Source organism: Micrasema longulum, unplaced genomic scaffold (assembly GCF_059751315.1).
Source record: "Micrasema longulum isolate JH-2025_06_02 unplaced genomic scaffold, ASM5975131v1 h1tg002528l, whole genome shotgun sequence".
NCBI classification, from domain to species: domain Eukaryota; kingdom Metazoa; phylum Arthropoda; class Insecta; order Trichoptera; family Brachycentridae; genus Micrasema; species Micrasema longulum.
Genome location: NW_028279669.1, coordinates 19,879 through 46,944, shown reverse-complemented (window position 1 = coordinate 46,944; position 27,066 = coordinate 19,879). Strand labels below are relative to the sequence as shown.

At 35.3% G+C, this 27,066-nt stretch overlaps 1 protein-coding gene across 1 annotated transcript in view; it reads right to left on the bottom strand.

Moving 5' to 3' along the window:
• The window catches only part of LOC148272015 (monocarboxylate transporter 14-like), a 63,451-nt gene extending 39,257 nt beyond the window's left edge, over positions 1-24,194 (bottom strand). Inside the window, exon 1 of the mRNA XM_088240618.1 lies at positions 24,021-24,194. Coding sequence (XP_088096744.1) covers positions 24,021-24,161 — 141 coding nt within the window. The 5' untranslated portion in view covers positions 24,162-24,194. The remainder of the gene's footprint in view (positions 1-24,020) is intronic.
• Positions 24,195-27,066: the final 2,872 nt, after the last annotated feature.

Here is a 27,066-nt window from a genome sequence, read left to right as displayed (position 1 = left end):
TCCAGAATTTCCCACCCCGTCCCCGAGACTCCCGCGAGTCCCCGCTATGGTGCGCAGTGCTCTCGTCTCAGATGACTGAAGAAGGATTTCAGTCGTAACTGTGCTAGCCCTGGTTTCTATAGTATATTATGTCATAATAGGCCTGACACTGATTTTGTAAATTTGGATCTTACCATCTGTGGGCGTGCGCTCGTTCCTTCCTATTTTGTTTTTTAAGCGGCCGAATATCACTGCTGCTTTATTAGTTTGCTCTATGACATCGTCACATCACTTGGGCTGGTATTCTGAAAGGAATTGCGCGCAAAGAGATAGCTCTGTTAGCCTAAATTTAGTTATCAATATTTTTAAATATCAATTAGATTATCTGGAAGTTTGGGCATTTACGAGGCTTATGGTCTTTCATCGGCTAGTTTCAATACTTAACAAACGTCGTAGGTAACATGATCTATTTTTCTTGTGCTTGACCATCCATATTTGTTTAGTTCTTCTTATTTTGATACTTGCGAAGTATTGAAATATCCTCTAGTATTGAAACATCCCTCGATTTTGCTAAATTCTATAGAAAATTAAACCTGATATTTTTCTAAGATTTGAACATTTGTAGAAACTCAATTGAGTACTTATCGATTATTATGAATCGAATTTATAAAAAAAAATTTTTGAAAAATAAAAGAAAAATATCAATTTTAAATCTTTGTTATTTTTCAATTTCGCTACCAGTTTCAGAAAAAAACTTTTTATTTAAAGTCACAAAAAGTTTTGAAAATAATGTTCACGTTACTATACAGTCACAACGCTCAAACTACAGAATTTTCCGTAATTTTCAAATAACATGTAAGGTACGTTTTAGTTATATTTTGACGTGTAATAAATTTTGCTTCGCGAATCCAGTCAGCATTAAGATTAGGAGAGTTTTGAAACTGATTTATTACCTGCGGACTGAGAGCCGTGAGCCGTTTACTGTTTACCTGTGGCTGGTCGATAAGAGAAGGGAAGATTTATACATGAATCCGGCATGCGAGAAGTTTCCAGAAAAGGACTTAGGTACCGTCGCGTCGTATGTTTAGTAACACTATTTACAGACCAATCTCTGTCTCTTTCATATTTCATAAAATATTATTCGCATGACTTGAAAATCCAAATTAAGAAATTGGCTTATTTAAGATATTTCCTTTATGGTGCTCGCCATATTTGCTTTTATAAAAGAGCTGCATTTTTATACACGACATTCCATTAGCATATCTCTAAATCTGGATTGAAAAGAATGTCAGGAATGGAGTGTTATCTATTACTTAACAGCGAGCGCTTCTTTCTGGATATAACCGGGCTCTACACAATACGTAGGTACACCAGCCACCCCCCTCTTCTCGGGGAAACGAGGGTGCACTATCACCCCCGAACCCTCCCAGTTCGGGGGAATTATGCTAAGAGAATGTAGTATCTGAAGACTTCCGATGCACTCCAGTTCGAATTGCATTTAGACTGCTTGTCTACTGTTGAAATTGCATTCGATACTCAATTACTTATTTCATTACACTCCTCGCTCGTCTCGTCTCTCCTCCGTTCGGCTGAATATTCTCGGATAGATTCGCAGACGCGGAAAATACGCTAATATTGCGTCTCGTGAATCCGAGCAAATTCCTGTTGTTGAATAAACAAGCGAGGCCTGTAATTTCGAGCGGACGAGTATGTCTCAGCCCCTAATTCCGTTTCGGCGTAACAATAAATTATATATTTCAGCATAAACCACGGTCCCAACCTCATCATAATATATACACGCGCATCATCATTTTCTTCTGTGTCGACTGATTGTTAAATATTTAAAATACCCCGAACATACGAGCACTGCTGACGTGCACATTTTTTTTCGTAAAATAAACTCGCTATGTTAGCGTATCGTATAAGGCGCGGTGTTTGATCGGGTACTAAATCACCGTTACTCCGAAGTCTCTATAGGACGCTCGCCTCCTTCGAAAGTTTCTGATGAACTCGGCCTTTTCGAATCCGTTCCAAGAAAGGATCTTTCGAAGTGTATTAGTAACAAGGGCCTCTCTATTTATAGCGACACCCCTTTCAGCAGTCCGGAGTCGGTCTGGCGGGCACAGAGGGCCGACGACAGGACCGCTATCGAGGATAACTTCGCGACTTCACATCGAGGTGCTGACGTCACGCGAAGCTCGATGTAGGTACGGCGTGCGAAGCCGCGCGGCAGCGGGCGGGCGGAAGCGGGGCGCCGGGAACTTCAGTCGTGGGGGGTGTGGGGCTGTGGGGCTGTGGGGCTGTGGGGGTGTAATCCTCTGCGGAGAGAAGTTCCATTCCCAATCGGAATATCGGAACTCGCAGTCGCCGTGGTAGATCGCACAGGATTATAACACTATCAACCTCGGGGGAAATGCTACTGCATGCGCATATTTTATATATGCGAATAGTTTTCACGGATATTCATTTCTTAAGGAACGATGCGATGTTTTCGTACCGATACGATTAGTAGATTTTGCACAAACTTGAGCGGAATATTACACAATACGCACTATTTACTATGGATTGTCTATTAAAAAAAAACGTAATCTGTATCGAGACTTATGTATTTAGCGGTGGACATTTTGATTAACCTTTGCGAATATTAAGTGGAATTTGAATGTCAAGAAACGAGTCCGGGAGATAGGTACCTAGTAACTCTTCAGAGGATGGAGGGAAAGAGCGGGACGATGGAGACCTCGGCCGCGGGAGTTCGAGTGGAATATTAATACCGAGGGAAGTATGACGAATGGTGGGGAGTCTCGAGAAACTGTAACTTGTATTCATTCGCGACTTAACAGGAGAAACGGAATGGAGAGGGGACTTTCAGGAGTCAATCTTTAGTGTGAGTACATATTACACACTGACTTAAGGGGATTGCTAGTTCTGTAATAAGTCCTGTCGGCAAAGACGAGTAAGTTGTAAATGGCAGAAATTTTGGGAGTCAATGTTTAGTGTGAGTACATATAAATAATAATATAAATAATATAGATGTACATAAATACCTTGATTTTAAACTGTCTGAATATTTGTTAATTATGTTTGTTTTTTAAGTGAGTTTTCTTTGTTTATTCTCAAATGTAATTAAAAAAAACTAAATTGTTAAGTGTCCTCGGCACGGGAAACCCCAGTGAGGTCACATTATTTTTATTATTAATTATAGTTTGTAAGCGAAAAATATGAATAAATAAATAAAAAGATATTACACACTTACTAAAGAGGATTGCCAGTTCTGTAATTAGTCCTGTCGGCAAAGTCGAGTAAGTTGTAAATTGCAGAAATTTTAGCGATACTCGTTGGAAGTAATGAGACAGTTTAGGAGCGGCAGCCTGTGTTCCGTGTGTGACCTAGTTCCGGCGGATGGAGTGCATACGTCACAGGGTGGATGCGGAGGGGGAAGGAGTCAAGAAGGGGGGGCTGGAAAAAGTGCTAACAGCAGAAAATTTAATTATCAGTGACCTGTGAGATATACCGCGAAATTTTAGTAAGGTTTAGATAAATAAACTTCGTGATTTTCAAATTTACATGTTAATTGTGCGATCATAGCAGATAATATAATGTCATAATGGCGACACTGTGTCGCCATTCTCAACGAGGTTTTAATGGAAATTTTCAGTTTCGATTTTCATGAATTTCAAATTAGAAACTCAATTACAAAAAAATACAAGAAAAAGTAAACAATGCCGTAAAAACAAACATTTTTTTTGTCGAAATTCATTAAAACATAAATGTAAACTTGTTTTTGTGTAAATTTGTTTTAGACAAGTTGCCTTTCTTGTATTTTTTTATGTTTACAATTCGCACTTCATGTTCTAACCATTCTATCGCATAAATATTTTTTCTAGATAATTCTAGATAATTAAAGTCCTAGATAATTTATCAATGTATTTGTATTATTGTTTAAACTCTTGCTTTTACTGTTAATACTATAAAACGGATTTGATAATAAGCTAAAAAATCACTCGTCATTACATTCATTACAAACCTTTTTTTAATCTTTTTTATATTTTAGATCGGGCATTTATCCTCCCTGCGACATGTTTCTATTTTTTAGATAATAAACCGATAAGTATTCAATATCCGCCAGGCTAAGGCTTTATTACGGATACCCTGATGCTGGGTAAGCCCGAGGGAGGCGTCTCGCCGCGTAGAGGCGCGTCGCGACGCGTAGCGAAGTGTCTACTTTCGACATAATGGTTTCTACTGTTGTACACGCTCGAGAATCCCAGACGTCCTATTTTTTGGTACAGTTCGGGATTTCATACACTTACCCCTTGTCCCATAAAAAGCGTTTGGGATCACCCAGGCCGGGTGTAAATTAAAGTGCAGTTAGAAGAAAATAAGTCTCCGCGAAGAAAACAAATTCTGCTATGAAGATTGAATATATTTATTTTCAAGTTATTGTAGAAATAATAAAGACTAAGGTTATCGTATGCATTGTTTTTATTTACCGTCAAATCTGTACTATTTTTTTTATGATGTGTAATCACAGACTAGGTATGCATTAACAAATATCGTTATAATGATGTTATTACTTATATTTACTTAAAATTAATTCAATTAAAAAAAACTCGGATCACTTCCACTTATTTGTTTGACCAATTGGCGCTTTCACCCTCTAATAGGCATCTTCAGACTGGTGATTAGTGTAAGGATAATTCATATAAAACATTATCTTAAGTGTAGATACATTTAAAAAATAAGCTGAAAGAGATACAATACGCAATATTTCAATAAAACAGAGTGGGACAAATTATTGAAACATGTGTTGGCGGTGTACTGTAAGAGAGGATTATATTATATGAAAAACATTTATTGTTTTATTACAATGTACAGGGCCCAACTAAGGGGGCTAATAAGGGTGAGTTTTTAAAATTATATTTGCTGATTTATTGAAATTCTATCGCTATCATTTTTTATCCCATTTACTTTCAAAATTTCTAATCTATCTAACTTTTGACCTTTGTGTTTTACATGTAAAGTTTTTATGTTTTTTGATTCGTCAAAGTTATATAATTATGTCATAAATTATTTAAATTAAAACATACTGTTATTATTCTCGGTCAGTATTCAATCTCACGTTTCAGGGATTACAAAAATTGAACCCGAGAGAATGGTAAGCAAATGGGCTATCCACTAGACCACTTTATTATATTTTTAAATAAATAAAAGAAAACTCATGCCCTCGTGTTTTTTAGCCAACGAACTGCTTTAACGGTGAAGAGCTGGATGTATTTAAAAATAGCATTAGTTTTTTACATATATTTGTTTATGTTATTTTTAAATTTAAATTAATTTATATTTTCCTAGCCATGACAGACTTTTTGTTTGGAAAAAAATGATTTACAATGTCCGAGGTCCAAGTGCCACATAAATATTGAATACCCATTCCGAGAAAGTTTCAAGCGCTCATTTAAGAAAGTGTAGAGAATGTGAAGGAAACAATATCTCAAGCGAGATCTAAAACATGTTCTTGATGGCGATATTCTACTTCTCCCTGTCCTAGATTTATATATAAAACATGTGATCCTTGAACAAAGTGCTGTTCCTTTACACTACAAACTGTAGGCGAGCCGAATGTTTCCAGTCCGACTACATAATAAATACATCTGTCACCATTCATTGTACGCTCTCTCCAGACTCTAGACCGGTGGTTCCCAAAGTGATTCCTACGAACCCTAGGAGGTCCGTAGAACCACTTTATGGGTTTGGAAAATAAAAACGAATTTCGAGCCGCGTAGACGACGCGCGACGTAAGGGGTCCGCGGAAAGTTAAAAAAAAAAAAATAGTGAGCTATTTACAAGGTTATGATAATTAATAAAAATCAAAACCGGTAAATAAGCAGGTAGAAAACAGCAGGTAAAAAATACGTACATATGTCTAATTAACAATTTAATTATATTTCGTGCATGTAACAACTTTTCCTAGTTTTTAAAGGAAAAGTTTTTTTAAATTTTTTTCATTTATAAATTTATTGCAAAAAAAATAATATACATACAACATGGCACAACCCGTTCTAAGATGGAAATTTTTTATCTTTAGAGCTTAAGTAGTCCTATACTAATAAAACAATAACATAAAAAAGAAAAACTAAAACTACCTACTTAATTAAAAATGCCTAGCTAATCAAATGTAAGAAATTAAAAATAATTATTATACAAATATAAAGTATATATATGTGCCAAGAATACATGTTAATTAAACATAAATAATATTGTGTAATATATAATAAAACAAATATAAAGCAATGAAATACATAAAAGTAAAAATAATATGTGTACCAATTATAAAAAGTACTACGTTTTTTGATTTACATGTATTTTTCAAAAAATCTCTCGCTACACTATTTATAAGTGCAGTTATTTTTATTTCAAATTTTGTTTTACGTTTTGAGTCTTTTATATTTGGCGATAAATCATTAAATATTTTTGGAGTATCATTGTGTATGTATTGTTACGAAGATAGACTATGTTACATTTTAGTTGTTAGTCTTTGAACACATTTAATATCTTCTCGTAATTTAAATAAGAATTGGGTTGTGGTCCCGTGGCTAGCCTCACGGATCAGAGGTCCAAGGTTCGAGCCCTACTCTGCCCCAACTTGATTTCTATTTTCTAATACTGAGTAACAACTCGTTGAAAATGGCCACCAAAATTTAAATATTTGGGTAAATTATAAGAGCGCTAATATTTATTTTTTACGTAAAAAAATTATGGGAAAAATTTTATTTTTTGATGGTGAAAAAAAAATATTTGCGTTTTTACGATTTAACCAAATATTTTATTTTGAGGGTCATTTTCAACAAGTTGTACATAACTCAATATTAGAACCATTGATCCGTGAGTCTGAGAATCTAGCCACAGAACCACAATCCGACCTTATATATATTTGGTTAAACTTAGTACATTTAAAAGCTTTATTATACACTATTTGTCAATAGGTGGCCTCCGTGGTGTAGTGGTCAAGACGCTTGACTCACGCACGGAAGGTTCTGGGTTCGATTCCCGGTGAGAACAAAAAAAATTCAATTAGATTTTTCTCGAGCCGGGGTATTCTGTGATGTAATTCACCACTGTAATTGGGCCTCCTGGCCTGTTGTGGTGCAAAAATGAATAAAATAAAATATCATGTTTATAATATTATATTTCAATATTTATTTATAAATTTTAAAAACATTTTGTTTTATATACATACGTAGTAAGACACTTTAGTTGGAACGAGAAGAAGATTTGTTTGCTTATTGTCAACACTCAAAAGCTATTCATTCTCACCTCAACAAAATATTTGAAAACATTTTTCATCTAGGCATCCTCGATTGAGTGTTGAACACTTTCACAAAAAGAACCGTAAACTCTGATAATTTTAATAATAATACATTAGGAAGTTTTTGAATTATCTACTAATCAGGAGCTGAAGCCGACATTTAAACAAGGATATGTAGGGTCTATAGTCCATGGTCGATGACACACACGTGTTAAATTATTTCACCTTAAAGAGACTAATGCCCGACGATGTAATGTCATAATTTACAATCGAATCCTATACATTCGTAAAATGCAACTCTGAGTATTTCACATGAAATCAGAGGGCATCGCCCTGCAGTACATTCACATCATCCCTACTATGAAGAAATGAACTACAAAGGAATATGGTCTTTAAAGAGACCACAGGACGCAGCCAACATCAGTCAGCTCGTTCAGCCTGCCCAACAAAGTCAGTCAGTCAGTCAGTCAGTTCAGTTCAAGTCATACCAGCTCGACGACATCACACAGTTCCAGCATGTAGTTCGAGTGCAGTTTCTTCAACTCCTTATCGACGTAACACTCGTCCGACATAATTCATCAATCTCTAACTGGGGTAGAAACTCCAACCAACTAACACCCAACAATTTTATCCTACAGATATCACAATTTCCGCTTACATAAACAATACCAATTTTATATCCCGCATTATTAGTCGCTGTACAGAAGATGTTAATTGCTTTCCCGTCTTCCTATTTAGTAGAATGTGGGATTCAGTGCAGTTATGGATCTCATCACGAAAAAAAGTAACCAACTGCAAATGAGTGCCGCCGAGCCAAACATAAATAATCTCATACAATTATATCAGATTCACCCATCTCATTGAAAAATAATGGGCTTTTGTATTTCAAAACTAAACTTTTAAAAAAATATTCAAGTAACAAATATAAGTGTACACTATTACTTTTTATAACAATTTGTTAATTAATGAATTACATATATTAACATTAATGTTTCCCATTACGTAAAAGAAAAAAAATCATGTGTACATAATGGGAAGTGACGTCTTACATTAGTTTGTTTATTTTATTTTAATTATTAATATTTTTAGGATAATGTTGTTTTCCCTACTACATTTTTTATTTCTTTTGTTCATTTCATTAAACAAAAATATTACTTTGTAAGTATAATGATGTTGCGCAGTAGTTGTATTTAATTAAGGAATTAAGATATTACCACTTGTTCTTTGTGTTGTTGACTTGACTTGTTCATACGTTTTGTGAAAAAATACTATTTATTTTATCTTAATGTATTTGAAGCAAACAATTATTTTTTTATAATAATTTTATATCTTTAACCTTATTTTTTTAAAGTAATTAAACAGTGGGAAAAGTAGACGTTTTTTTTAAAATTACTTTTATAATTCATTTTGTATTTTTTCGACCAGTAAAATATTTATTTTAAAAGCACCACCCCATCCGATTATTCTGTACTATGATATGGATCGGGCTAATGCAAAGTAAATGCATGTTTATTATTTGAATTATTACTATAGATGCCAAAATATTTCAAACATATTTTATTTTTACAACAAAGCAAAATATGAATCGCTACAATGCAGTTGTACATTGTTACCTCATTTGGGGTTACTGGTTATGTGTTTTTTTAAACAAATATTTGCTTTCTTGTAATTTACTTAAAAAAATCAATTTTAGTGCCACTTTCAACAAGTTGTACATAACTCACTTTTAGAAAATGGAAATCGAGTAGTGGTAGAGCGGGACTCGAACGTTGAATCTTCGGTCCGTGATTTCGCGGGACCGCAACCCGCTTACCCGCAGAAGGGGTCCGCGGGCACAATAAGTTTGGGAACCACTGGTCTAGACCATACAGCTCCAGCTCCGGCTACAGTCTACAGACACTCTCTACTTCTGCCCCTGTGAAGCGAAGTAAGGAACATTGTGTTCTTCTTTATTACAGGAAGAAAACAATCTGTACTTTCTCCACCTCCTGCCTCTCCCTTAATCCTGCTACGTGTATGTCACGATACTTAGACATCTCGAATGATCACATTTATTGTGAAATGTACAAACTTCCGTACGACATATTCACTTACTGAGAATATTGGATAATTATTGTAGTAGTCATCACATGGAGGATGAGTCCACATCGTAGTGTAGTGTTTGGAGCTTTTGCCAACCATGATTGAGGCTTCAGGTTTTATTCCTAGTAGAGCCGAGGGAAAATGTTAGGTGGTTTTACACTGCAGTACCTATTTCATTGTCACTGCACTGGCAGCGACCTGGACCGTAAGACTGATCACCTTACATTCATAAAAAAGATGCTCCAAATACGCTATATTTCGGTATTTCAATGCGGTCTCCTAGGCCAGATGCGGATGAGTATAATATATTTTTTTAATGAAAGATTTTATCAACTCTTGCTTGAAATATGAATATGCATATTGAAGTATTCAAAAAAAATAATTTAAAAATATATCTAACCATTATGGTACGGTGAACTATAGCGCAAATATTGATTATTTAGCCTAAATTTTATTTTAATATAAAAATGGATTCTTAAGGAATTTCCTTTTTTTTTTACTATCTGCATTTACTCGAAGTGGTGCGTAGGTCACCGATTTTATTATCCAACCTTAGTGTGCATCAGATATTATTTAGTATTCGAATCGGAATCTTTGACATAAAAATCTTTTTATTATTGAAAAAATATTGAAAAACCTATATTGAATGACTATCAAGGTAGTACCCTTAGAGTACACATATCTATACTCTAAGGTAGTACCGAAATTCGGTGTAGAGAATATAAACAATCAATTAATAATACTTATAGGAATCATTGTTTCATTTTCAAACTAGTCTAAAACTTTAATTACGAAGAACCTCTACACCGTGAGTTTATTTTGCACAAAACACAAACTTCTTTAGTTAGATTAAGACGACCCGATTCGAAATAATAAAAATAAATAAGTTTTGCGATGAGTTGGTAATTTGTTCATTTGATGTGCGGCTGAACGCATCTCCGTCCGCTGCCGCTGTGCTGTGATCACTTCCTAAATCGTTAATCCGTGAACTTTAATTAAACTTCCTCAAACGCTCATATCGTTATATAAAGATGGATCTAGTTTAGTGATAGGTAACCTTTTTAGCTCGGTGCGTAAATATTTTTAAAAAACTGGCTTGACCAGGGTTCCGTGTCACATCTAGGAATATTAACCATTTTTGCAGCCTGAGTAAATGAAAGAGTTTTTTTTAACCATTTATTTTTTATATTATTATTAAAAGGCAAAAACAAATAATGATTTACATATTTGTTGGTGAATTTTTATTAGCTAAATCTTTGATTGAATGTTGGTATTTCGTACATTTTAAATAACTCACAAAGCGTAAAAACTTCATCATCGGTTTTTTTATTTGTTTCAATATTATTCAACCCCCGAAAAAAGTTTTTGCGAAAGAAATTGCGAGTAAAGCTATTAGAATTTTCAATGTTCTAAAAGTGTTCGGTTATCGGTTCCAAGCATTCAAATCATTTCGGTCGTGGTGGCACTCTTCATTCTCCGGAGGATTTCTTTTAAGATTTATTAGGACCTCAAGTCGATGAACACAACTGCCCAAGAAAATTCTAATCGGTCAACGTGCAACTCGGCTGCAACAAATGTTTTACGTTGGTATTTCAAGCACAAATAATAACAAAAAAAAAATCCGAAATTATTTTAACAATTTTTCTTCTGAGATCCATAAACTTTTCCTCTCTCTAAATAATTATGAAGAAAATTTGAGAATCGCAATTGCAAATAAAAAATGATAATTTAATCTAACTGTACCTATTTTTACAAAATACTATTTTTATTTTCTCTTGTTCGCAAGAAAAAAAAGGGAAGGCTGATCTGGGGTTACTCCGTATGGAGCCGCTGGTAAAAATATTTTTTAAGACCGAGTATTTTTCTTCTTCTTCTTCTTTTGCCGCTCCTACCGGAGGTTGGCGACCATCATTCTGAATTCATCACAATCCCGGTCCAGTCTAACTAGCGCTGATGCATCCGGCACACCGAACCACTGTTTGAGATATTTGAGCCATAATGCTCTCTTCCGTCCCATATCCCACCTGCACTCTATTTTTCCTTCCATAATAAATTAAAGAAGGGCATACTTCTCACTGCGGAATATGTGACAAAAGAATGAGGTTTTTCTTCTTTTGACAGTGATCAGTGGTCAGTGACTCCCTCTTTTTGTGCATTGAGCTTAAAACCGCTTCATTGGAGACACGATCAGTCCATGAGATGCGAAGCATTCTTCTGCACAGCCAAATTTAAAGGCTTCAATTTTGTTAATCGTTGAAACTTTAAAAGTCCAACCCTCCACTCCATACAGCAACACTGGCAATACATTAGCTTTTATTGCTTTCAATCTTGTGTTTGGTCTCAGATATCGGTTGCACAAGAGTTTTTGATTTTATAGAAGGTTGATTTTACAATTTTAATTCTGGTCTTTATTTCAGAATCCAGATTCCACTCATCATTTAGCCAGCATCTTAAATATTTAAAACGGGTAAACGGTTCTTTCTCATTACATCTATAGTAAGATGGATGTTAATTTCTTTTCCGTTTGCTTGCCACTATAGTTTTAGTTTTTAGAGCGTTCATTTTGAGTCCGAATTCCTTACCTGCATTGTCGACAAGTTGCTGTAGATGTAGATACTCAGCAGTATCAGCTCTAATGGCATTATCATATTATCTTATCGATTACTTTACCATTTATTTTGATTCATGTGTCAACACCCGTGCACATAGAAACCTTGGTTTTGTACTTCGTACATGTCAGGTATTTAAAGATACCGCGTGTATTAAAATGGTCTACTTTGCTTATGTTCGCAGTTTGCTCAAGTATGCCTCTTTTCTTTGGTCTCCACAATATGTCGCACAAAAAGAAAAGTTCGAGAAAATTCAATGGACATTTCTTAGACATCTTAACTGGAGATGCAGAAATACCGATCTCAATTATATGTCTTTCTGCAAAAAGCACCACTTGCTTACTTTAGAAGATCGCCGTCTACTATTAGACATGGGAGTGCTTCATGACATACTTAGTAGACGCCTTGATAGTCCGGCTCTTTTGTCGGAGTTATCATTAAATGTCCCCGGCTACCGCACTTGTCACACGTCGAGCTCTCTATTTCATGTGCCAGCAGTTCGTACGAACTATGCCCTGAACTCTCCATTTATACGTTTTGCTCGTGAATATAATTTGAACTTTCCCCTTATTGATCCATTTGATTGTAAAAAATAACATTGAAAATGCGCGTCTGAAAACATACTTTTTTGTCATATACTTAGTTTTACTAATAAAGTCTTATTTTATCTTATTTTATTTTACTTTATTTCATCTCTAATTTTTAATATTTTATATTTATTTATATTTTCACCACTTGACACTTGTGCAATATTTACACACATGCCCACCTCATTCCAATATGACACCCACTCACCCACCCTCTCACTCACTCACACTCACACAAACACACTAGTATGTATTGTACGTGTATTTAATGTATTTCTGTGGATATCTGTCATTGGTTTTATTCTCTGTATATTTTATTTGTTATATTCTTGTTACATGTATAACTGTTGCATGATAAAAAAAAAATAATAATAATTTAAAAAATATATATAAAAAACATCTTGCAGGCCTTGTGAGGTCTTGAGAGGCCTTCTCTAAATACAAATTCGGAGTAAAAGTTAAAATGCATTAGCGAAAGTATGCAACCCTGCCTTACACCTTTCAGGATATGTATGTGATAAGTCTTGATGTCATTTATACGGACGTGTCCAGTTTGATACCAATGGAGTTTATGGGTAATCTTTATATCTTTCCCATCCAACCCAATTTTGGTAAGAAAGCCTAGCAACTTATTGTGTCTTACATTATCGAATGCCTTCTTATAGTCGATAAAACACATAAATACATCTCTCAGTTAGTCGAGACATTTTTGGGTCAGCGTTTGAATAGAAAAAAAGGGCCTGCCTTGTGGCAAAAAACCATCGCGTAAACCAAATTTCGTCTCGCTTATATTCATATCAATCTTTCTTCATAGCCCGTTGTGCAAGATTCGTAAAAATATCTTAAGAGCGTGACTAATTAAAATAATCAACATGTAATTGTTATATGACAAAGCATTTGGTTCTTTAGGCAGTGCGATGAATTCCGTCAACCGTTGTGTTGGTATCTTGTATTAAAAATTTTTAGCAGAAGATCAACGCCGCTAGAATCCAAGTGGTTTAAAAAAGATCCTTCTATAAGACCGAGTAAACAGTTTTTTTTTTATTTTCATACGTTCTATTTCATTGTTTTTTAAATTCATTTTTTTACAAGTGGAATGATTTGGCGTGGTTTTTCACGGGTATTTTTTTCTTACTTTATTGCATTGTATTTAGTTATAAATAGAAAACTGTAATTGACTAATTGAAGTTTATTTGTAAATATTGTTTTTTTTTTGTTATAATGGTTGTTATTTTTTTTAATAGCTCATAGTTTACTGTTGTTTTAGTGCTGTCTTTAAATTTTACAACTTGCAACTTGCAACTATAAATCATCACATTGCACTCATTCGAAATCATTTCATTTTAAAGCACTGTAGACTGTGTTCTTAGACACAGATTCTTCCATCAGCAGGTGTTACTATAAACTAAACATAAATATAAAGAAATGAAAAATCTAGGTACTGGAGTCGGAATCGATCATTTTTTTTATTCATTCCATAACAAGTAAAGGCCAAATAAGAAATTACTTAGAAAAAAACGTTAAATTCTGCAATAAAATAAATTAATAACTTGATATTTAAGAAGATGTTTCACATTGGAATATTTCATAGTCCCTGGACTGGTACCAGAAGCGTAAGACTGGTCATCTTTATGTAACAAAAATGATCAAGATAATCTGCAATTGGTGTACCAATGCAGTGCCCTATGCACCATTAGGTGTGGAAAGGGAGTGATGATGATATTTAAAAATCCCTTACCATTACTCACAATATTTCCATTATATATACCTCCCCCTCCTCCTTAATTAGCTCCTTCCATTCTGTATATTAATGTTTCTTTTTTTACTATTTTTTTGCACCACAATACGCCAGAAGGCTCAATTACAGTGGTGAATTACAACACAAAACACCCAGGCTTGAGAACAATCCATTTTGAAAAATATATCGATTTCTCATCGGAAATCGAACCCGGAACCAACCGTTCTTAAGTCAAGTATCTTAACCACTACACCACGGAGGCAGATTAAGTTTATAATAACACCTGTAGATAGAAGGATCTGTGCCTTCCGAAACTAGTAGCGGCTTGTAATTAACTCAATTAGTTTATGAATAAAGTGTTTTATTTATTATATGTTTGATCATGTTATTCCGCAAACTCAATGCCGATTCAATCAATAATAAATTATAGACTATTACATCCGGATATTTAATTATTTGTTTTTGTGATCCGCAAAAAAATATTTATCATTCTTCACTCACTTAGAAGGTTGCAAAAACTCTTACCTATTAATACTAAATACTCACTCGCATAAGCATAACTACTTCCCATTCTAGATTACGCTGATGTTTCCATGACTGATTTAAGCTGTGAGCAACTCTATAAACTTGAACGACTTCAGAATACACGCATAAGGTCTTAGGAAATATGACCACATTTCTGATTATCGTAGGCAAATGAAATGGCTCGAAATTTCACAGCGGATAAACTATCACACCTTCTCACATCTGTTTACTATATTTCATAGTCCCCTCGCTCCCATATACCTCCGTGAAATATTTCAACGTTTATTAATTCATCCTTTACCTCTTCGTTCTAATTCTCAAAGCACCCTGTTAATACCCACCCACAATTCCTTTTTTTTCCTCTAACTCATATTGTATCCATGCGGCTTTACAGTGGAATCATCTCCAATCCACTATCAAATATGTTACTACGGTATCTCTGTTTGAATTTTTAAATTATTACCAAAAGAACTTTAATTTAACTCACATTGAAACAAGAGCAAAATAAAAGAGTGGCTACTCGATCAAAGTTTATATATGAATAGTAGCTTAGGTGTAAATATTTTAATTTTTCATATATTTTCTTGTATTTAAAAAATGAATTTATATATTATTAAGTCAGTATAAATATAATCTTCACCAACAAGCTACAAAAGGTGGCTTGGTGGGATTTTAGTTTTAGTAAAAATATAACAAGTTAATATTTTTTTTAAATTGTTAAAATGTATAATTATGCTATTAAATAAATAAATAATCACGCCTGAAGAAAAATCTTTCTCTTCCGTAATCTCCTTAAATTCCTCTTTTCTCTTTATTCCTTTTTCCCACTGTATAAAAGTATTAATTTAAGGTCATTTATATGCAAATACAGTTATTTTTTTTTTGTATATCTTTGGTTTTTTATTTTCTATTGAATATATTTTGCAACTTGAATTATAAAAAAAAGGTTTTTTAATTTATTGGTTGCTTGGAAGGAATTGCTATTTGGCAACAAGCCTGCCAATGTATGATCAACATTATTACAATATTTGAGTTTGTCCAAATGTTTGCAGACAAAAGATTGGATTTCACCCCCTCGGGAGTCATTAAGATTAACAAATTACAACAGGGATGAAGAATACCTTAAAGAAGGGAATATGGAAGTCTAGGCATTTACAGGGCTTATGATCTGTCATTGGCTGGTTTAAGTGATCTCTTTACACACTGTGTTTGAACATCAATATTTCTTCAATTCTTCCATTTGTTGATTTTAGTGAAGTTAAAGAGCTGAAACCTTTATTGTTGTGAAGAAACTCATCTGACTGAATTATTTCACATACTAAGCAACGCTTGTAGCTCAATCACAAATTACTAATGACGTGCTTAAAAACACGCTAAGCATTTGAGCGATCACAATGAATAAGCTTAAGTTATCGCAGTCATAAGTCAACGCTCGTGTCGATTTGTTTTTCTTTTTCCTCGTAAATAAATCCAGTTCATTGGCTAAAAATCGGCGTTTTCTATAAAAAAAATATACAAAATATTGCATTTGCAAAATAATAAGGAGTATCTGATACAAAAAAAAGAAAATTAAAGTACAATAATTATGGCGACTGCTTTTCTTGACATTTGGCTGGCCTACCTCCGGCTAAATGCAATAAATAGCATGATGAATAGTAAATAAATAAATGGAAATAGCAATTTTGGAATATTTTCCATTTATACAATGGTGAAATTCAAATGTGTGATTGTGCAGCAGGATTATACGTCGCGAAATGTAAATATTTTGACATTTAATATTAGGTGTTCACGGATGTTCCATTGTGATCGCAAATACGATAAACAACCTTGGTGAGAAATTGTTATCACGTCGCTTATTAGCACGTCGATAGTTATTTGTGATTGAGCTACTGAAGACAATTTTTAACATTATGTACAAAAAGTTAAGCAAATATTTTTTTTTTAAATAAATTAATCTTCCACCGAACCGGTCACGTTACGAGTTTTCAATATCCCGGTACTTGATATTAATGGACTCCATTTCCTGTCACCCAAAATGTGTCGGGGTGTCTCCCCTGACACGCGTGTCATAGGTTACCCATCACTGATCTAGGTGCTCGTGTTTACGTAGCTTGAGCAGATTATACGGGAATTTAGTAAGTTTAGAGTTAGTGGTAGCTACCGTACTACTGTTGAGTAGAGACGTAAGGTGGTAATTTTACCAGATTTCGGTAAAATACGGTATTTTACGGTAATTTTCGGTAAAAAACGATTACGACGTACTATTTTTTATTTTTCGAAAATATAACACATAAAAATAGCCTTTTCTTTTATTTTTTTATTTATTATAATTTCTTTTTTGCATTTACAATAGGTATGCATTAGTTACAAATACACAAAAAACCTAAATATCCCACAAAAGCATGGCCTGAGTATATACATCGTGATATACATTTTATTTTTAATTGAAATAAAGGCTACTAGAAGAATACAGTAGATTTCAATTAGTTAAAAATGAAAGGTGATGTTAGAACACAATTTATTTGTCACTAAAAATGAGAAAATTATATTCTATTCATTAGAAAAAGAAGGTACTTAAATCCATTTTTTTTGTCAATAATTTCAACAAAAATTTAAATCGAAATATATTTAAATAATTTATATCCATCATACTGTCCGTATGAAATGAATTAAATAGTTTTGGAGCCATGAAAAATTAGTGTCTTTACCGGAGTTTGAATTTACAATAAGGGATTTTAAGTATTCAATCTTTGACTCGATCTATTAAAATATTTGTTAAAGGGCACGTTACATGACAGTGAAAACCATGTTTAGATCCATCTAGTGGTTGTCAATATTTATTATAAGTATTTATTTATTTATTTATATATACGCCCAATGGTCATTTTTAAGAACATATTTATACATAGAAAATTATTTTAAAGGAAAGTAGAAAGACACAAGATATACATGTAGTAAACTTGGTGGGAGTAGAAGCGGGAGAGAGGGGTTTATAATTGAATTTGATTAAATGATCGTATAAAAGATGACAACTTGTTATCAAAGAAATCAAGACTGGTATGTTTGTCGGCAGACCTAAGAACTCGGGACATAGGGGAATGAAAACCATAGTAAGTTCTATGGTTATCGGTACTAGTATGAAAGAGTTAGTTTTGTCTAAGGTTTCCAGTTGGGATATTTAATAAGTGCGAGATGTTCAAGGTCATTCGTTATGTACTTTACATTCTGATGATTTGAAACTTGACAGGATTGGTAGGGCCCTTAGTAAAACATTAAGTTTGTAGCCTTGAACGACCACCACTCATGCCGCGATTTTGAAAAAAATATTTAGTTTTTTCGTATAATTACGTCCCTGTAGATTTTAAAGAAAAAAATATATGAAAGTCTGAGAAAATACAATTTACTTAAAAATCATTTATAAAAAAATTTCGGACTAATAATTTCGAAGATACACGAATATTAAATATAGCTTATCAAAATAGCAGAAAAATGGCATTTGCACTATCTTAATAATAATTATCCGATAGTTGACCAACCTAAAGTCATCATCTTCGTCATCATTCTATGTCCATGTCAGATCTATGTCCGAGTCGGAGCATATGGTGTTTACAAACATCCTCAAAGCACTTCTGTGGGCTGCCAGCTCATGTGCATCCTCGCAAGATTGGTTCGCAACTCGTAGTTCTGACATGAACTGCCGACTAAGTTAGCAGCGGACGTCCAGGACGTCGAGAACCTGATGCCTTGTAAAGCAGGCAAACCCGAAGTAGCAATAAATAATATAAAATGATTTATATATTATAATGTACACTGTTTGAAGTATTTGTAATGGCTACCATCTTTATATTTGTAAATTTTAATACTGTTATCAGAACACGCGACTGCTAGCAAAAAAAAATATTTTAAAAACCACCGGCGGAACTTTTTTAGATGCAATTGAAAGTATGAAATAAGCCCCAACGGCGTAGATCATAGATTAAAAATTAGCGCTTGCGAATAGCTATATTAAACCCCTTTTATTGAATAAGGATGCAATGTGAAAAGGAATAAATACACACTATTAAAGAATAATCAATAAAACCAGCACCCATATGGACATGGTAATTCTTCTTCTTCTTTCTTCTTATCAGCCCGTTTCTCTCCACTGCTGAATATAGGCCTCTTATTTGTTTTTCCATGTTCTTCTGTCCGGGGCACTCTGTTTCTATCCATGGCCCACGAGGTCAACGACGTTGTCAGTCCATCTCCTTTGTGGTCTCCCTACTTTCTTTTTACTTCCGTAGGGTCTCCAGTTTAGTATTCTGGGGGTCCTTTTATTGACTTCTTGTCTCGCCACATGACCCGCCCGCTGCCATTTTTGTCTTCCAACTTTTTCTGCGATATCGGTCACCTTTGTACGGCGTCTTATCTCCTCATTCCTTATTCGGTCTTTTAAGGAGACGCCCAACATTTGTCTTTCCATAGACCGCTGAGTGCACTTAATTTTGTGAACACTTCTAGCAGTGAGTGACATGGTTTCAAGACCGTACGTTGCCACCGGCAGAACACAAGAGTTATAGGCTTTGACCTTCAGATTATTTGGGATTTCCTTTTTTCTGAAAACGTGTTTCATCTTTCCAAACGCAGTTAAACTTAACCCGATTCGTCTATTTTTCCGATTTGATTTTGTGCCCAAGGTAAATGTACTTGTCAACAGCACTGATAATTTTACTTCCAGTACATATGTTACTATGGATTGGACTCAAAATCTTGGTTTTGTCTATGTTCATTTCCAGACCGATCTTTCGAGAGGCTTTGTATAATTATTTTACCATAGATTCCAGTTCATTTACCTCTTCACTTATTATTACTATATCGTCTGCAAAACGGAGGTGATTTAAATACTTGCCATCTATTTCTATGCCTTTGTTATTCCAATTTAGTATTATGAAAACGTCTTCTAAGGCTAATGTAAAAAGTTTTGGAGATATCGTGTCATCCTGTCTTATACCCTTTTTGATCTTGATTTTCTCCGTCTTTAGATTTTCGTTTACTTTTACATCCATGGTAGCATTTTCATATACATATTCAACCTCGTGTATCTAGAACTAATCCTAGCATTTTTAAGTGCATTCTGATTGCCCAGGTTTCCACAGAATTGAATGCTTTACGATAATCTATAAGGGCCGTGTGTATGCTAATGTTATATTCTGTGGTTTTTTTCTAAAGGCAGACGTATAGATTGGATATGGTCTAAGGTTCCAAAACCCTTTCGGATCCCGTATTCAATATAGTATTCTTCTCAGTTTCGGGCCTTCTAAGGTTGAAAAAGTATAGTTCTTCGTAGAATTCTTTTAATGTTTTGGCTATAGAGTCTTTATCTTTTATGATTTCACCGTTTTTATTTTTTATCATTATTATATTTTGTTTGTTATGGCACAAATTTGATTTAAGGACTTTCATATTTTTGGTTCTTTCGATAGTTTCTGTGGTGTAGTTCGTATTGAATCTTCTGATGTCCTTTCTAATTCGTCTTCGAATAATTTTATTTAGATTTTTATACTCGTCAGTATCTCTGTTTAGAGTCTTTCGATCTTCTTATAGATTCAATGTATCAAGAGGTAACTTCTCATTGTTCTTTCTTTGTCGGAAGGAGATTTTCTTGATTGCCGTATGGACGGTGGACGTTATTTTTTCAGAGAGTTGGTTTATTTCCATGTCATAAAGTGCATTTATTGGTTCGAGTTTATTTTTAATGGTGTTTTGGAACTCTGATTGATGTTTTTTTTTAGTACTTCCGTACAAAGCGTTTGACCATTCTTCTTATTTATCATGGACATGGTAATAAAGGTAACGAACATAAAAGAGTTAAAGTGATGATAGTTCAAGATCATTAACTTACGATCTTACTTGTAGGTCTCCCGATTACTTATTTTTAGCGTAATACTTTAGATCCCATTAAGTTTCCATAACAGACAATCGAGAGATACTGCAGTTTATATAATAATGTAGTGTAGTGTAGGTGCGGATAAGGGTTTGACCATGACGATGAAGGGCCGCTACGTCAACCAACACTGCCAAACTTTAAAACCTCAACTTTTTCACATCAAAACAGCTTTTTTATGTATTAGCCATGTTTGTGGCCGCCACTACACCGCTGTCATAATATTGTATTTTTTTCGAGGGAATCGATTGTATGAATCAAAATATTATCAGCATCTTTCTAGATATTGTAAAAAAGTAAATAACTTTTAATGAAGTAGCCAAAAACAAATAAAAAGATTTTTAGTTTGCAATTTATAAAAATGACGTCACCTTAGTGTCAGTAAAACAGTTTTTACACTTTAACTAACATATTGATCCTAATAAAGCTAAAACTTCGAGTCCATGTAAGATAAACTAAGTAAAAAGTGTCCACGTTCCACGGTAAAATTACCATATTATACATATAATAATTACCGTAAAATAACGGTGTTTTACTGCGTCTGTTGTAGAGCCAAACTAGAAGTATATACAACTCGTAGACTAGTAGCTAGTACATAATATTATGTATTGTTGGTATGTATTCGTATATGCCGTATCCGTACATTTCGCTACGTAAATTGAATCGTTTGTCAGTTTATAGTACAAAGGAAAATTGCATTTTGGGAACCGAAAACCGAAATAAACGCCAAAACTTTTTTTCACGTTCATCCCGAATTTTGCTTTTGTTTCTGGTTTCAAATTAATTTGAAATGGGTAACGACTACGGGTTTTATAACTATAAATCTGAGTTTTTCATATCGACTCACTTTTTATACTTCAACATAAACTCGTCCATCATTAATTAGGTCAATTGGTTTTATTTGAAGTAACAAAAAGATATCAGAATATTCTGAAAAACAGTATGGTTACAAATATAAAAATATAAAATCAGAGGAGATAACTATGAAATATTGCGGTGTTTCAATCCATTTTTTCTTATCGTGTTAATCTGATAAAATCCAATTAAATACGGAACAGTGTAAAGTTTTGAGTGTTAGATTCTACAGCGCGACACAACATCTTGACGCTTGACGGTCCTTTTACACACACACATCAAAGGACCGTGTACATAAATATAGTTGGGTCTGTCGAAATGCTAACAGCTATCATTAAACTTCGCATGTTTTATTCAAAAGACTATCTAGAAGAAAACTTAAACCAATTTCCCGAATTGTTTGTTATCAAATAACTTTAATTCGAAATGTCAGTTTAAGCCGAATACAATTGGAAACGTGCCAAGTTAAGTACCTACTACCTACTATTGTCAAAAGGGCGTTATCTAATAAAATTATTAAGCATTTTTTTTTGTTTTCGTGTGTCGTGAAACAAATATGTCGGGTGTCCATATTAAGGAGTACCCCCTCGGAAATTTGGTAAGTTATAACCAATGTCGGTTATAATCACGTCCCCTCTCTCCTCCCCCGCGACGGGAGATCTAATTAATCATTGTTCCGTCCGCCTCCCTTCCCCACCTGCAGCCCGACACGTGTTTTAATAAAGCTCGGTAATGTGGTCGGCTCTAGTAACCTTCTTCATTTGCGAGTAGGAATTTCACCGGACTCCGAATTTGGGAATTAATTCAAAATTATTCAAAGCACCGAGGGGACCGTAACAGTTTACAATGTTACTCGAATACTAAATCTCGATACTTTTGAAACTATCTATCTGACTAATTTTATAAGTTTTTCGTTTAGTACACATTTTAAATATAACAAATACGACGTACGTGGAGAAATGTCGATACATGGAATGTGACGGTTTTTGGAATTACGAGTATAACTAAATGTGAAATCACTGCGCAATGTGCATGGGGTTATACGAGTACTAAAACAGGTAGAAGAATTTGTGTTTTTGGGAAGTTTGTTTACTAGGAATGGAATGACTGAGAAATATATCGAAAGGAGAGTGAGTGCCGGGAACAGAGTGAACGTTGTTCTTAAATCGACCTTGGCAAATAGATGTTTGCCGCGAGAGGCAAAATTAGCAGTTCGTGGAGTCCCGGTTTCGACTCTGATGTATGAGAGCGAAGTATGGACCTGAAAATACAGGAATGAAAGTAGGCTGAATGCTGTCGACATGCGATCTCTCGGGCGAATGTGTGGTAAAACAATGTACGATAAATGCGCAAATGTTGAGATCCGTACATTGTGTTAGGCTGAGATAAGCACTGTTGGCGAAATGCGTTGGTTTGGACATGTTGAGCGAATGGGCTGCGGAAGAACGAATAAAAATATTCGCAATGCGAATGTTGATGGATGCATAAAATAGAAGAAGACCGAGAAAGACATGGCATGACCAAATCTTACAAGTACTTAATGATGGACATGTCAAAAGTCGGAATAATCGAAGCGCGTGTATGAGAAGATGTATGAATGTAGAGAAAGCGAGATCTGTATGCAAAGGTGGAACGATGTAGCGTTCTATCCTCTCTGCCTACCCTTACGGGGAAGCGGTGTGGTGGTTTGTTTATCTGTGTTTGTTTGTAATTTCGTTAATACTCGGCAATAATTTGAGCACTCTTTACCTGAGTTTACCTGGTGTTTATCTTTCGGACTTATTGTTCCGTCTCTTTAGGGGGGAACAAATTGTTTCGCGTTGAGAGCAGTTCGATGATAAATGAAATACCTTTATCGTTCAGAGAGCTAAAGTTCAACTAATTTACATAAATAGAATTGACAATAACGTCCAGAACGGATGGCGTGTTTGATTAGACGACTAAATGAAAACTCATTTGAATATTTCTGGCCGTACCTTTGATAATAAATAGAAACAGAATTTCCTCTCAGCCTTTCCTCGCGCGCGACTTGCTCGCCATCTCTCCTTCTACCGCAGGCCTTCCTTCGCCCCCCGCCGTCGCTAAACTATTTCCCCTCCATTCCGCGTGTAAATAAACAAACCCTCTAGAATTATAATCGCCGACAGTAAAATTGGCCGCGAACGTTCGGTTAAACATCGTACTCACACGTGGCGGAAATTATAATTCAAACACATGATCAGTTATATGCGGTCTCGCTTTTAAGAGGACGCGCTGTGTGACATTTCTATATACAAACGTATTCCCGTATTTTCTTCCTGGATTAAGGCACTAGAGCGATAAATATAAATTGTCTTTTATAGGAGCTAGGACCATCCGAAAACCCTTAAAAGCGCCTAGTTTTTTTGCCGTCTATTTTCGAAAAAGAAACAATACTTACCTTCTTCCTCCCGGCTGCGTGTCCCATTTGCTCGGAGTCAGCCCTCCTAGTCTTAAGTCTACTCGTCGAACTAGTAGATTTGTTGTTTGGTTTCTGCTTTACGGCCGGTTGCCACCTGACGCCGAGACAGTAACTCCTCATGCTGACTGGGGCTTAGGATGCCACAGTTGATCGTTGTTCCTCCACTGCCCTGCCATCTTCGACACGACGCTCTGCCCGACGCCGCTGTCTTCCGACAGCCCATAGCCCGAATTGTGTCCGGTCGGCCCGAGGGAAGATTCGTCTCCCTTCCGCTGTACTACTGCATTTCATCTCCGCCAGCGCAGTCGTCGAGGTCTTCACCCGTAGTCCCAGGCGAGGGGTCGCGTTATCCCCGCAATACTTGGTCCTCACCCGAACTTAACCAACTAAACACTTCGGTCTACTGAAGTGAAAGGTGCCACCCCCGCGACGTGGACGTGCTGAATGAGAACTGCTATGGCGAGATCTGCGAAGGAGACTCAGTCCTCCCGGAGCCGGGTTAATAGTCTCGTTTTATTGTAATAATGGCACATTGATCACAAAAAAAATAATCATCGCAAAAAAAACTTTATTAAAAATCATCTTAAGAGTCCCAATCAGAACTAGTTTCCTCGGTATATTTGTAAATCTTAATGTAAAAGCTCTATTACTGTACGCGCACAAACATTATTCTCTACCTTCCATAACTCATTTCACAAATACGAGAGTTACTAGATACTCCTCCCTGATGCTGCAAAAAATATTTAAGATTAATATAACTTTCGGCCAAAGAGGATTGGCCTACTACTCGGTCAAAGTATACAATCTACTTACATTATATAATACAATATAAAATTGCCATTTAGAAATAGATAGTGGAGGTGGGTTGCGCACGGATCGATGGGTGGATTAAGCCAAATAGGTAAAAATTTGTGTCCTGATTATGAAATTTTGTCAATAATTCTATTTGAATTTAATATGTTTTTAAAAATTATTTTAGTTTATGTTGTTTATTATGTTAACGATGATAATTAGGTTAATTAGATTTAAGTTTTTTTACTATATTAAATAACTAATTTAAGGCATGTTTACCTAGGCACAAAATAATACAAAAAATTGTAAAAGTATAAATAAATATAACAATCACTCGCTCACACATCATCGCCAAAAAAAAAAAACTTTCCGACAAATATTTTTTTTTTAAGATGCTCTTTCTTTAGTAAAATCAGAATCAATTGAGTTTTGGGCTGGGGAAAACGTGAATGCTAGACAATTTTAGCTTTGAATAATCAGCTCGACGTGCAGTCGTCATTTTCGCGCAGTATTCGGGGATCTGTGAGAGAGTGAGCGAGAAACTATATTCAAATACCTATTTTTCAAACCGCTCTCCTACCGACTTCCTTTTAAGCATCTTGCTCGTGCATTGCCGGGAATTACACTTCGAATAATCGATCCGCTCGCTGCGGTTTCATTCTTAAAGAGGCGATTAAATATTTAAAAGACGTTGGCGCCGGTTAAATATTATTCACTGAGATTAGAGATGGTAAAAAACGGGCGAAAGTTAGTACTCTGTCTAAACACGTCGACGCTGGGGCACGGGGGTTAAGATAAATAGACCTTTTGTGAGCGCGATTGTTGACGGGCTATAATTTGAAGCTGTCGTGTTTCCACAGCGGAGTTTTTCACCTTTAGAATTGAGCTATCCGCGCTTAGCCCGAGGCTCGCCCGGAATGGCGAAGTGCTCTCCCCGTCTCCTCCCCGGGCGCCGCGCCGCGCCGCGCCGCGCAGTCCCGCGTCCCGGGAGGGCAGCAGGCTGCAGGCTGCAGGCTGCAGGCTGCGGGTCGCCCGGCAGGCGGTTCCGTTTTCCGCCGATAACGGCACTCCCGCCCGCCCCCCCGCTGCTCTCGCGCCCTCCGCGAGGACGGAGACGGAGTCGGGCCTTAGGAGGGAATACGGCTCTGATCTGTAACATTTAGAAGAACGTGTACGAGTATGTGCGCATATAGCGGTAACTGTAAGTTCAATTTTACTTTTGAATTCAAGTTTTGAATTTCGAAATATACAATTATTCAATTTAATAAACGAGCAAAACATCATGCCGTTTGCCTGTGGGGGTAGGCAAAGAATCGCAGCGCCAATCGCAGCGTATCATAATCATTTTTTGTTTCATAAGGGTAAGATGATCAGTCTTACGCTGCAGGTAACAGTCTAAGGACTATTAAATATTCTGGTGTGAAATACTATTTTAAATAAATATTTCATATCAACCATTTTTATGTTATATTTATTTATCATAAAAATAAGTAAATTTATACATTTTCACATGCACGTACGCCGTTTATTCTGGAATTTTCATGTATTTGTTTAATACGAATTTTTCAGTCTTCCTCGTTTTCTGCATCCATCAACATTAGCATCGTTAATCCTTTTAACCAGTACCAACAGATACCAATTTACCACCGTTAAGTTCCGTAAGATTTAATATTTTGGCCGAGTGTTGAGAGGTCATAAGTCTGCATAGGAAAGGAAAACTTTCTCCCGAGTGGTCGTCGATGTCGGGGAGAACCGACATGACTCGTGGAAAAGACTCTTTTTAGCGTTTTACATCTAATAATTAGAAGGTAAAATAATTTTAATGATTTCGCAACACAGTGAAGATGATTTTGTAACTGAGGTAATAGGAGCTTTAGTAAATAACAAATGATAGTAAATATGGACCTAAATGCGTTTGTTAAAATTAAGTTTATGAAAACGGAATTATGGTCTAGTTAGTTAACAAATACAAACGAATCGCGTTTCTATTTAACGCATTTTGCGTGATACGTTTTTTCATGCCAAATAAATGGTTTATTAATCGGCTCACAGATGAAAGATTACGTCTATTTTTCTTAGTTATTATTTATTTTTTAAAAAACTACCATAGTCGACAGAAGCGTGCGAGAACTAATTCGAGCGCAATTGATTTGCTCTTGGCCGTAATTATTATTGTAAGTCACGAACGTGTATTTGATAAGTTTTACGGGACGTTTTAGTTATGAAATTGATA